The sequence below is a fragment of the Vipera ursinii genome, assembly GCF_947247035.1.
Source record: "Vipera ursinii genome assembly, chromosome: 7".
Lineage (NCBI taxonomy): Eukaryota > Metazoa > Chordata > Lepidosauria > Squamata > Viperidae > Vipera > Vipera ursinii.
This window is the reverse complement of record NC_139521.1, coordinates 56826184-56838617: the sequence shown is the minus strand read 5'-3', so window position 1 is coordinate 56838617 and position 12434 is coordinate 56826184. Positions and strand designations below refer to the sequence as shown.

General features: G+C 37.4%; 1 protein-coding gene and 1 long non-coding RNA gene across 2 annotated transcripts in view; both read right to left on the bottom strand.

Annotated features, from left to right (window-relative positions):
* LOC310643071 overlaps positions 1 to 12434 on the bottom strand; it is a 937169-nt gene that overhangs the window by 72702 nt on the left and 852033 nt on the right. The window lies entirely within an intron of this gene.
* Positions 1 to 12434, bottom strand: part of TBCK (TBC1 domain containing kinase) — an 89951-nt gene that overhangs the window by 68594 nt on the left and 8923 nt on the right. Inside the window, exons 3-5 of the mRNA XM_083367113.1 lie at positions 3966 to 4080; positions 2529 to 2602; positions 677 to 818 (exon numbers count right to left, since the gene is read on the bottom strand). Coding sequence (XP_083223239.1) covers positions 677 to 818; positions 2529 to 2602; positions 3966 to 4080 — 331 coding nt within the window. The remainder of the gene's footprint in view (positions 1 to 676; positions 819 to 2528; positions 2603 to 3965; positions 4081 to 12434) is intronic.

Sequence of the window (12434 nt, the reverse complement as noted above, 5' to 3'; positions counted from 1 at the left end):
ATCCAATATCATCACACTGGTTGGAGTCAAGGTTGGCTCACTCCTGGCTCCAATTAGCTCTTGGAGAAGTCATTAGGCTAGGGGTTCACATACTTTTTCCACCCTACACTGTGAATGTTTTCATCTTATATTCAATTAAAACATGACAACAGCTAATGTTTGTGTAGTATTATTTTAAGCAGACTGTGTTTTTCTATTGCTGTGACTTACATGACATTTAGAGCGCATTTTATGGCCAATTCATGCAAAACTCCACGTAATCCCAAAGGGTTCACATACTTTTTCTTTCAACTGTACATCCATGACGATAATTGTTTTTAAACAGACCTCAGTAAAAATGTGCATAGTCATAAAAGATTTGTATGCCTACCTCAAGGCTGCATTTCCTCTGGACCATACCATAGGAGAAGGGGGAAAAGGGCAGTGCAACAATTGTAACATTTTCTGGACATTTATTTTTGTCTTAAATGAAATGATTCAAAGAAAGTTCATTGATAGAACAAAAATATACCAAACATGGTTCTCAAATATCTTGAAAAAAGAGCATTCCTGAAGCTGGGGCTGCTCAGATTTATTATCATCACTAATACATAATGACTTTGAAAGTTCTAATGAAGTTGAAAGTTGTGGTCCAACTACAGTTCCCCTCAAAGGCATAAAAACACATGTTACATACCATACAAAGTTCAAATAATATAATACCAAGAGACCACACATCTGATTTAGGACCAGAACGTAGGGCCTTTTCTGTCTGCACGTGATCATTGCATTTAATAATTCCTTGTGCAATTACTTCAGGGGCCAGGTATGATGGGTACCTAAAAAATGAAAATCATCTTATTAAAATAAAATTTTGCTAAAACAAAGCAGCAAGATGATGCCGAGATAAATTATTCCTGCTATCACATGGTCAACACACAGATATTACCTTGAAAAAAAAACATTATTTATGTATCATATGGTGATTGATTTTTATAATTTCTTAGTTCCACAACACGTTTTACTGTTTATTCCACCAGACAATGGGATAAGCTAACCTATTGTCAAATTGTGCTTCAAGCTTTGTTAAACTTTGTTTTAAAAAATATTATTCAGGAGCAGGTGATGACAAACAAACTTCACACAATTCATTTGCCAATGCCTTTTTTTAAAAAAATTGAACGGTCACAATGACAGAAGAATTTTTTTAAAAACGTATTCTGTCATTAAAGTCAGTTTGTAGGTATAGGAAGGCCATGGAAATTGAGAACAGATTTGGTGTCTAAAGTCAAAGCATGCTTTTAAAGGTCTAAAGTACACTCCTGGGTCGACCGTAAAGACAACAAATATACCTTTTTTCCAAATTACTCAGAGTTTTCAGAGTGTTCCTTCTATTGCACAATTTCCTAAGTTGCTATTTTCTCCTTTTTTATCCCACTATTACTGTTATTATTTCATCATTTCAGTTAATGTGATTTCATCAATGCAATAGTCTGTTTGTGTCAGGGTCTGTCTGTCTATCTGCCTCCACCTCCTCTCTCTCTCTCTCTCTCTCTCTCTCTCTGTCTGTCTGTCTCTCTCTGTTGTTGTGATTCAGGGTCAGCCTGTGGGTTCGGCAGTTGGGTTGGACGACTCAGAGGAGGAGGGGGGTGTTGAAGAGCTTGCTGAGGGGGTTGAAGATCTTGCTGATGAGAGCCCTCAGCCAGGCCCCTCCCACCTGGTCACGACGGAGACCCAGCTATGTGAGCCCGACAGCGTGGATGAAGATGACCCACAGCTGGCCCTGTTCAAGGACGCCCGACGCAGGAGGCAGTCAATCAGGAGTAAACAGAGGAAGGCAATGGGGCACCTCGGAAGGAGGCAGAGAGAAGCCACGCCCTGAACTGTATAAAAGGGGAATGCGTGGGAGGGCTGGTTTGCTGAAGGCAACCGCTTGATTAGTTCCTGTTTCATAGCTCCTGTTTCATGGTTGGTGTCTTGTTTTCCTCTGTTTTATCTTAATAAATTTGGCAGGCTTAATTCCAGCCTCTTGCCGTTTGTAAAGGGGTTGTCCCTGCCTTTTCTGCAGGGCTGGTAGCAGGCTGGTACAGAACATCGGTGATGGCCCCATTGGAAGCTGGTTTGGAGGAGGAAGATGAGCCAGAACTGGGGCCATCAGACAGGGGTGGCATGAATTCCCAGGAGTGTCCAGAGAGTTCAGGAGCTGAGAAAGACACAGTCATGGTCTGTCTGGCATCAAGAGGAGAGGTCAACTGGATGGTCAGCCACTTGCACTAGTAGAAGCAGGGGAGAATTGGCTGATGATGTTTAGCATTGATGGGTGACAACAGATCGCTTCCAATGAGGAACAGCTGCCATAAAAATCATAGAAAGTGACATTTCTATGATTCTAATGAGAAATGCCTTTACTAGGTGATTTTATTATATGCGTAAACAATATTTCTTGAATATTGGAGGAACAGAAAACATTAATCTTAGTCAAATGTACTAGAAAATTACTCTTATAATGTTCATATATGATTATGGTTATTTCAAGACAACTAACTTACCCTATAGGAAAATCAACATCTACACCATAAGCAGTCATATGATAAAGGCCAAATTTTGACAATTTAATATGCCCCTGTTAAAAGAAACTCGACAAAGTTAATTACTTGGCAAAGTTTTCTGACTTGTACATTAGAAATAAGAATCAATAAAAATCTTTTAAGTTCTAATTCCTATGGACAAATTTTGAAAAAATGTCCCAGTGGTATAAAATTATATTCTTTTGTAAAAAGAAACACTTATTTTGCATGCCTGTTCTTAAATGTTGATTTTTTTAAAATAATCCACTCTACCAAAATACATCTAAATATATTATGTTTAGCCTGGTGACTTATTTATACACTCTGGCTTGTTTCAAATATACCATATATAGCCAGAGTTTGTGACCTTAACTAAGTAAGAAATTGTGATTAATCAAAACTGAAGATAACATTTCTGAGAAGAGGAAAGTGTTATTTATGACAACGTCCAAACATAACTGTTATAGCTTGAGTGAATGAACAATTATTTGTTTCACTGGCATACTCCACCATGGAGCATACATGTAATTTTTATACTCATGATATATGAGAAGTTAAATTATTTTAAGGAAGGCTTTATTATATAGATCAGGAGTGGACCGCCTTTATGGAAACACACTATTTCAGGAGAAATTGAAGACAGCTCAATTGGAGCTAGGCAGGTTTATTGGAAAGGAAAGAAAATGGGAAGTCCTTTTAATCTGCCTATTTCCCATGCACATTTTCACTCTAATAGTCAAAAGCTCCTTTTGTCTTCCTCTCTTTCTTTTCCAAATCCGTCTACACACATACCATACATGCTCAAACACATGCATCCAGCCACTTAATTTTATTTCCACAAGATTCAGCTTTCCTTCCATGCTGAATGCCTGCGAACAGGCATCATTTTCTTCCAGTCCTGAAAATACAGGTAATCCTCAGCTTACAACAGTTCATTTAGTGACCATTCAAAGTTACAATGGCACTGAAAAAAGTGACTTATGACTGTTTTTCAGTTACAACCTTTGCAGCATCTCCATGGTCATGTGATCAAAATTCAAATACTTAGCAACTGGTTCATATTTATGACCGTTGCTGTGTCCCAAGGTCACATTTTGCAATCTTCTCACAAGCAAAGTCAATGGGGAAGCCAGATTCATTTAACAATTTGGTTACTAACTTATCAACTGCAGTGATTCACTTAACAACTATGGCAAGAAAAGCCGTAAAATGGGACAAAACTCACTTAACAAATGTGTCATTTAACAATAGAAAATTTGGGCTCAATTGTGGTTGTAAATTGAGGATTACTTGTAAAGGAGTAAACGGGTGGGGGGGGAGGTGAAATTAGAATTGCTCACATAATTGCTTCAGGCTTTTCCTCAGGCCTCTGACCTCCATGTATAATACATAATAGAAGACTAATAGCCAAAGACTCACCTCTCCATCCATGAGGATATTATGAGGTGAGAGAGCTCGGTGGACTATTCCATGCTCATTGAGATAGTGTAAGCCTTGTAGCACTTCAAAGGCGATGCATAATGTTCTAAAAGGACTGCAATGAAAGATTGTCAGGTTAGAATTCTTCTGAGGCAACACAACACTGTTGGCTGGTGTTTTCATACCACATTCTCACACCATATAGACTGGGAGAGTAAAAGTGTCAGTAGATTGCTGTAAATTGCTTTCATCATGCTCTGGGCTTTGATATTGTAATCTTTTATTGCTATATTTAATACATTGTGAGTTAATTTGAGGAGCTGTCTGACAACCAGAAGGGTTTTTTTAAATCAAAGAAGTAGATAAAAGAAAGGATTAAGCTGGCATTGTGACAGGGGACTAAACTGAATTTACAAATCTTAGATTTCTTTCTGGCTTGAAGACTTCATTGTCTCTGTAACTCAGAGTGACATCAATAGTACAATTTTATTTCTGAAAGCTAAAATTCAAGCTAAGTTCAATAATTACTTCAAAGTAAATATTGCCAAAAACTTATGTAATACAAGCAACTACATTTCATACAAACCATGATGGCTACCTTCTTAAAATAGGTGGTTAATGGTCCCATAGGGCATGGAGCATGTTTCTCTAAACCCATTTAATTCATATTGAAGAAAAAAGTGTCATTTATATGTTAGTTTTAGCTGTCAGGAGAACAAGGCAATACATAAAGTATTTAATCCTCTCACTTGCTTCCATAACAATCTCCCTATGATCTGAAGCATGATATGAGCTGATCAAACATTGGTACAGACATTTTATATGCTGGGGCTGGATTTGCTCATTTGTCAGTGATACTGTAGTACTATATTCCCTATGTTGGCAGGTGAAATACACCTGAGGTCCTTTCTAACTCTGTAGAAAGAGTATTATTATGCACTTGGGCTGTTTTATTTGATCTCCAGATTTATGAAATGTGTAAATGAAAAATTGCACATCACCGAGACACTAGAGGGCCTCCTTTGCATATGTATTGTCCACAAAAGATACTCTGACAGACCTAAACAAAGGCATTTCAGGAGTCAATATAGTCTTAATTCCACACTTCCTCCCAAAGTTTAAATTACAAACATGACATTAATTGTTTAAGTAAAAGTTATAATGGATCTGTTAACTGAGGATTTTATTACGAGCCAATAAAGGCATTATTAATGTTCCCCTGGATCTGGCAAGCCTTCTATGAGTGTCTAGATCAGGGGTAGGCAACCTTGGCTCTTTTATGACTCCTGGCTGGCTCAGGAATTCTGGGAGTTGAAGTCCACGAGTCATAAAAGAGCCAAGGTTACCTACCCCTGGTCTAGATCAACCTACATTATGCTAGAACATGTGCAGGTTGTGGGAAGAAATCACCATTTTTCATACTGTTCTGCACATGAGTCAAGAACTCTATCAATAATTACTGAGAGGAAAATAGGAAATGACATAAGCAGACAAGACGACTCTAAAGTTTCTTTTTTAAAAAGTGCATCTGTTTGCATAAGATCCAAAGCTTAAAAAACTCTAATTAGATACAGCGATGCTCCAGAATTTACAAATAAGCTTAAAATCATACTACTTGCGTAATGAACTGTCTCACATACATCAATGGGCAAATACTGAATATAGACTCAAAAATGGATCTTTTTAATTATCAGTCCTAAATCTTATTTTACATGAATACACTGAAGGTTTTCTCTTATTTATTCCTCAAAAATATAGATTTAATTGTATGTAAAGTCAGTTCTAAGTATAATATTCAGTTAGTGGATAGCAAACAAAACATGAAAAGACAGAACTCTTCCCCCAAATCTATAGCAGAAAGTTAATTTATTTTCCTTTCCTCAGTAAGAAATTTCAATAATGTGCAAAAATAGTAGGCCGTCTGATTAAAAAAAAGATTAATATGCTAATTAAACTCTTACTGCTTCTAGCCATTTAAAATTCCTGTACATTTCTGGACCTCACATCCTAATTATCTGTAGCAAGAACACAAAGAAAATAAAGAAGTCAAAATTATATTGCATGCAGTTGTATTATTTATCCATTAAACTCAATACTTTTAGTATTTCATGTCAAAGGTGGCTCAGTGGGTTAGGACGCTGAGCTTGTCGATCAGAAGGTCGGCAGTTTGGCGGGTCGAATCCCAAGTGCCGCGTAGCAGAGTGAGCGCCTGTTACTCGTCCCAGCTTCTGCCAACCTAGCAGTTCAAAAGCACGTCAAAATGCAAGTAGAAAAATAGGGACCACTCCGGTGGGAAGGTAACAGCGTTCCATGCGCCTTTGGCGCCTAGTCATGCCGGCCACATGACCACGGAGACGTCCTTGGACAAGCGCTGGCTCTTCGGCTTGGAAACGGAGATGAGCACCAGCCCCTAGAGTTGGAAACGACTAGCACACACGTGCGGGGGAACCTTTACCTTTTTATATTTATTATAGTCAACTGACTTCCTTTGAGAGTAAGAATTTGCAAAGAACAGAAAATAAAAGAAATTAAAGGTACAAGGTAAGAAAACACAACTAAAATAAAACTAAGCTTGATTGATCACATATGGAATTGACAAACACTCAGGCTGCTATTTAATATTTAAGGTTTAATTCCCCAAGTCCACCCTGTGGTGGAAGTGTGTAAAGAGATGTCTTTTGAGGGCAAAAAAGAAGAAGAAGAAGAAGAAGAAGAAGAAGAAGAAGAAGAAGAAGAAGAAGAAGAAGAAGAAGAAGAAGAAGAAGAAGAAGAAGAAGAAGAAGAAGAAGACTTTGGACACTGAATTCTCCACATTTAGGAATAATTTTTACTTATTTCTTAGCCCTGCTTTGATCTTTAAGAATAAAAAATTGTGCAACTCCAATTTTAAATATACGTATTTAAACAAAATACACTTTGATGAGATGGGAATATATTCTGTGCCCACCTAAAACTAACAGCCAATGCATAGAAGCAGAACACTCTGTTCCCACAGGGAGAATAATTCAAGCTTTCAAAACATGACCTCAAATGACCCAGGTAGGAGGAGAGGTGAATAATACCTCTTTTACTGAAGGAAATGGTAGTAAAGAAAAACACAACTGGCTGTGAAGAAAAGCAAAATTTTCTAATGTTAATTCAGTGGTGAATATTTCACCAGTCTTGCACAAATGTTGTGTGCAATGGGTGTTAACTTCTTGAATCCCTATGGTTATTCAGTGAGCCAATGTTGATTAATACAAAATTGTGATAGTGAGAATGTCTTAAAGATACTCATACCTGCTTCTTACTAACTTTTAATTGCTACAATCCAAAATCAATCAGGAATCTAGAATATGCAAAAATATTCCAAAAATGGACATTTTGTACTGATCAACTACTTCTTATAATAGCAAAATTTAGATTCGAATCTGCCTGTAATTCAGAACACAAAAAGGCTTTTCTATAAGGCATTCAGATTTTTAATTTATTTTGCCCTGCATTCTCTTTGTGCATTACAGGGTTTTGTAATATGTTGCTGTACCAGCAATTACTTGAAGTAAACAAGCAATTATATTAATCAATAATAACTTGTCCATCTCATTTTTGTTGTACTTGTTTGCCACGATTTTAAACAGATGTTTCTCCAGTACTTCTGGAAGAAAAGGATCGTTGAACCATTGACATTTCATAGACTAGGACACACTTTTTATTTGTTTTTCTTTCTGATTACAACCCTTTGAATTCCAAGAATCCTTTAAAAACTTTTTTCCAGGCAGAAATGAAGACTTGCCTGACAATAAATTTACTCTCTAGAAAGTACTTCCAGATATTTAAAATACTTGGAACTGAATAATTTTGAGTTTGGAATTGAGTACCTTTGTGCTTTTTGTCACCGCCCTGAGTCCCTCGGGAGAAGGGCGGTATACAAATATAATAAAGATAAAGACAAAAAGTTTTTCAGTTGCAATTATGTTTCAAATAGAAATCCATTCCTACTATCAGCTTTGTTTCAATGTATTTTCACCCTAAAGAGTTCCTAACAGGAAATTTCTAATTCATCATCATTTTTTCTTTCCTTAGAAACTATATTTAATGTTGCGTAAAACAACTCTGCGTACTATGCTCTAGCTTGAAATTGCACAAAACACAAAATTTATCTGAGGGTGTCTTGGACTGCTTCTCTTACTTCATCCTTTAATGTGAGGCCAAATGTATTGCATCAATTTAATAACATCTAAAGCCATGGATTGATGAAAAAAGTGCTGATACAGCAGACCGACAGGATTACACTGTCAGTTTCAACACAACACCATTATAACAGAAGGAAAAAAGTGAGTATAAAGCCTGCCTAATTTGGGGGGGGGGACAAACACAACATGATCTGATCAAGAAAAATAGCTGTTGAGCAGGAAGATCTAAAGTAGGACAGTGGTTAAATACTTTGTTTTTCATTGCTAGCCAACCTAGTTTAAGTGAAACATTAACAGCCACATAAGCTGCCTAGTTTTTTTTTTAACAGAGCTGGATTATAACACGCATCACATTTAAGCAAGAAGAGCATAAGGCTAAGCAAGAAGAGCATGAGAGCATAAGGCTATAAACAACATCAATACCCTCTTTTTTGTTTTGTTTTTTGCAACGTTGTAATTACACAATGTCTCACTAGTCCTCTTGTTTTGGTCCAAATTTTGGTCAAGGCTAAATGGGCAGAATGTGAGGAGAGTGATTATTTTACCCAATTCCTTGTGTATAGTGCCCATAAGACCAGACGACGGTCCTTTGACAGAGACAGTGAATACATACCATTAAAAACTGAACCCTGAGTTGAACAGTGTTTTATAGCAGCTGAAAAATTCTTCCAAAGAAGCCTATAAATCCAACTGAAAGGAAGCCCACCTCAAATTTAAGATAACTCCCCGCCTCTAGGAAAGAGTAACATTAAAAAAAAATCATATACTATTCATAGGCAAAATCAGTGAGATACGCTAGTGAGAGGGACTGAGTATAATCAGAGAGAGCCTGATACAAGGCAACCTCTGTTCAAGAGTACTTCAGCCATAGCATTCTATAGAATAATTTTGGAACAGCCACTCCCCCGAATGCAATCTACTTCATTATGGTGATAAGTGGTGATGGACAGAATGCTGCAGCTGCCAACAAAGTCAATGCAGTCCAAGGCTGCATCAATAGAGAGATAATATCAAGATCATGGGAAGTGATAGTACCACACTATACTGCATTAATAAGCCACACTTGGAATACTGTATGAGGTTCTGGTTACCAGGATACAAAAGGCATCCAAAAGAGTCCAGCGAAGAGCAATAAAAAAGATAAAGGGTCTGGAAGCTAAATTAGTAGCTAAGGCTACTAGATATGTTTAGCTTAATAAAGAGAAGGCTTAAGGGTGACATGATAGCTATCTTCCAATACTTGAAAGGCTGTAATAGAGAAGAGAGAGTTGATGGTGGCCCCCAGGGGGAGAGCATTCTCTGTGGGCGCGCCTGCCCTCTGGAATCAGCTTCCGGTTGAACTCCGGATGGCTCCCGACCTTCGCTCGTTTCGCCGCAACCTGAAGACTTGGTTCTTTGAACAGGCCGGCCTGGACTGAGGGATTGGATTTTAGTGTTTAAATTTTAATTTTTTTTAAATTTTAGATTGTATTTATTACTTAGGGCTATTGATTTAATCTTATTTTAATTTTTATACCTTGCGTGTTGTTACTGTTTTATTTGCCCTGTACACCGCCCCGAGTCCTTGGAGAGGGGCGGTATATAAATCTAATAAAATAAAAATAAATAAATAAATAAATAAATTTATTCTCCAAAGCACTTGAAGGCAGGACAAGAAGTAATGGGTAGAGGGAGATTCAATCTGAATCTAAGGAGACATTTCCTGACAGTGAGAGCAATTAATCAGTGGAAAAGCTTGTTTCCCAGAGTTGTTGGAGTTTCATTGCTGGAGATTTTTTTAAAAAAGGTTGGACAACTATTTGTCTGGGATGGAATTAAGGACTTCTGCCTTGGGTAGGAGGTTGGACTAGAACAGAGGTTCTCAATCCCCGGTCCATGGACCGGCACAGGTCCGCGGCATGCCAGTAGCCGGGCCACACAAGCAAACGAAGCCCCATCTGTGGGATGCAGGCAGCACATGAAACCACAGCCCCTCCAGTCCACAGAGAAATGTCTCTCCATGGAACCAGTTCCTGATGCCCAAAAGGCTGGGGGCCACTGGACTAAAAGACCTATGATTCTATGATTCATTGGTTTGCAGTAAATAGCTAATTAATTAATTATATATACTATGCATGACAAGTTACACTAAAAATAGTTAAAACCAGAATTATGTAAAAATCTAGTAACAGAGATGGCAGTTACTCATCATCTCCCAAATGTTCTCTACTCAATTTCTATTTTTACCAGCTTTTTGAAGAGCAGTAGGATATCAAGAACTATTTGATAAAGTTATCTAATCCACATTCCTAGATCAACTATTCTCTTACTATCATTCTTGTCTCAAACAACAATAACCGAATCATGTAAACAGAGGGAGAGGGAGGAAGAGGAGGAGAAGGAAGAGTTGGTATCTATAGCTAGGTGTTGAAACAGCTCAGACAGTTTGAGCTGGTTTGGCACATTGAACGGGTACATTTTACTCTCCACCTTTTTATTACCAGGCAATGCAATGCTTATAAAGATGCAACACATGAAGCCACAGTTAAAACATAATATTCAAACCAGCATCAAACAGGGAATTCAGATCTTTCTCAAGGTTAAAGAAATCATAGCTTCTGACACTAAACCAATCCTAGGTTAACTATGATCCCGTTTTTCCATATATTTAGATAAGGTAAGGTAAGGTAAGATTAGATTTATTGCCATTTTTTACTGTGGGCACAACAGCACACATCAAAAATGAAATTTAGTTGCCCGCTCTCAAAGTGAGCACATACATCACACACACCTAAACATACTATATACAACTTATGTATAGACCCCCACCCCTACGTATACAAAACAAATAAATATTAAACACTGTCCATCTTGAATATATAACGGAAGGAGGAAGCCTGAGAGTTCGCAACTTTAATGCTGTATGGAATGAAACTATGGCTGAATCTGGATGTTCTGCTTCGGATACCACGAAGCCTCCTCCCAGAAGGCAACAAGGAAAACAGGTCGTGAAGAGGATGTTTAGTATCCCAGATAATCTTACAGACCCTGCTCAAGCAACGCTTCTGTGCTATGTCTTGGATAGAGGGGAGGGAACTGCCAATGATCTTTTCGGCCATCCTCACCACTCTCTGCACCGCCTTCCTGTCTGAAGCAGTGATGCTTCTAAACCAGACTGTGGTGCTATATGACAGGATGCTCTGGATCGTCCCTCTGTAGAAAGTGGTAAGGATAAAGGAAGATGTGCTTTTCTCATGCGACACAGAAAATGCAGGCGCTGCTATGGCCGCTTCACCAGTGTCTTGCTATTTGTTAACCGCACAACCAGGAATTTGATCCTGGTAATCATCTCCACAGGTAAATCATTAATGCACAGAGAAGTGTGGCTATGCCTGCCTTTTCTGAAATCGACAATGATCTCTTTGGTTTTTCTGGTATTTAAAACTAGCCTGTAACTCTATTTCAGTTCCAATTTTGTATTTATTAAAAAAAATCAAAGAATAATTAAGAAAAGGAGGGTTGGATTCTACATAAACAAATCATGACTAATGGGTTGGATTTTTCCCCATTCCTTTTCTATATTATGACCTCACTACAACAAATACTGTTTTGGAAATGAATTTCTGGAAAAGGAATAAAAAGAAATACATTCTAAAAAGATTACATATCCCAAAATATGATTTGTCCTACTTGGTGAGATTAAAATGGTTTATTTTCTTCCTGTGTGTAGGTAGGTAACTTGTTACTCTTTTTCATTACATCATGTTGTCTTGAACTTTAATTCATTTTCTCAGACTTTGATCACATTTCTCCATGTCCATGTATTCCACACTTAACTGCAGATTTTATTAGTACAAATAACATAGATCCATGATTGAGAATGAAAACAAAAACAACACATTTGTTTCATAAAAAGAGACTATACATTTTTTTGATCTGTATGTTGACCAACAAAGTTCTCTCTGACATGAATAATTTCTCTCCTTGAATTAAAAACAACAAAATCTTCCTTCCTCTTTCACTGAGAAACATACACAGACTTTTTAACCAATTAAAATGAGCAATTTTTCTGATTGTTCCCCTCCAGTGTGTGTTCATTTTCTGTACACACAAATTAATGTATCAGTCTCAAGTGTGAAAATTACTTGGGAGTTCAGTACTGTAAATGATATCACCATAAAGACAAGCCTTGCATCCAGTACATACATCTATACAAAGTATTTAAAAATCTTCCTTTATATAAATTCTACCTCTCATTTGATTTTGCAAGATAGTACAACAGTAATGTTTTTACTATAGAACAAAACAAAAATATCTA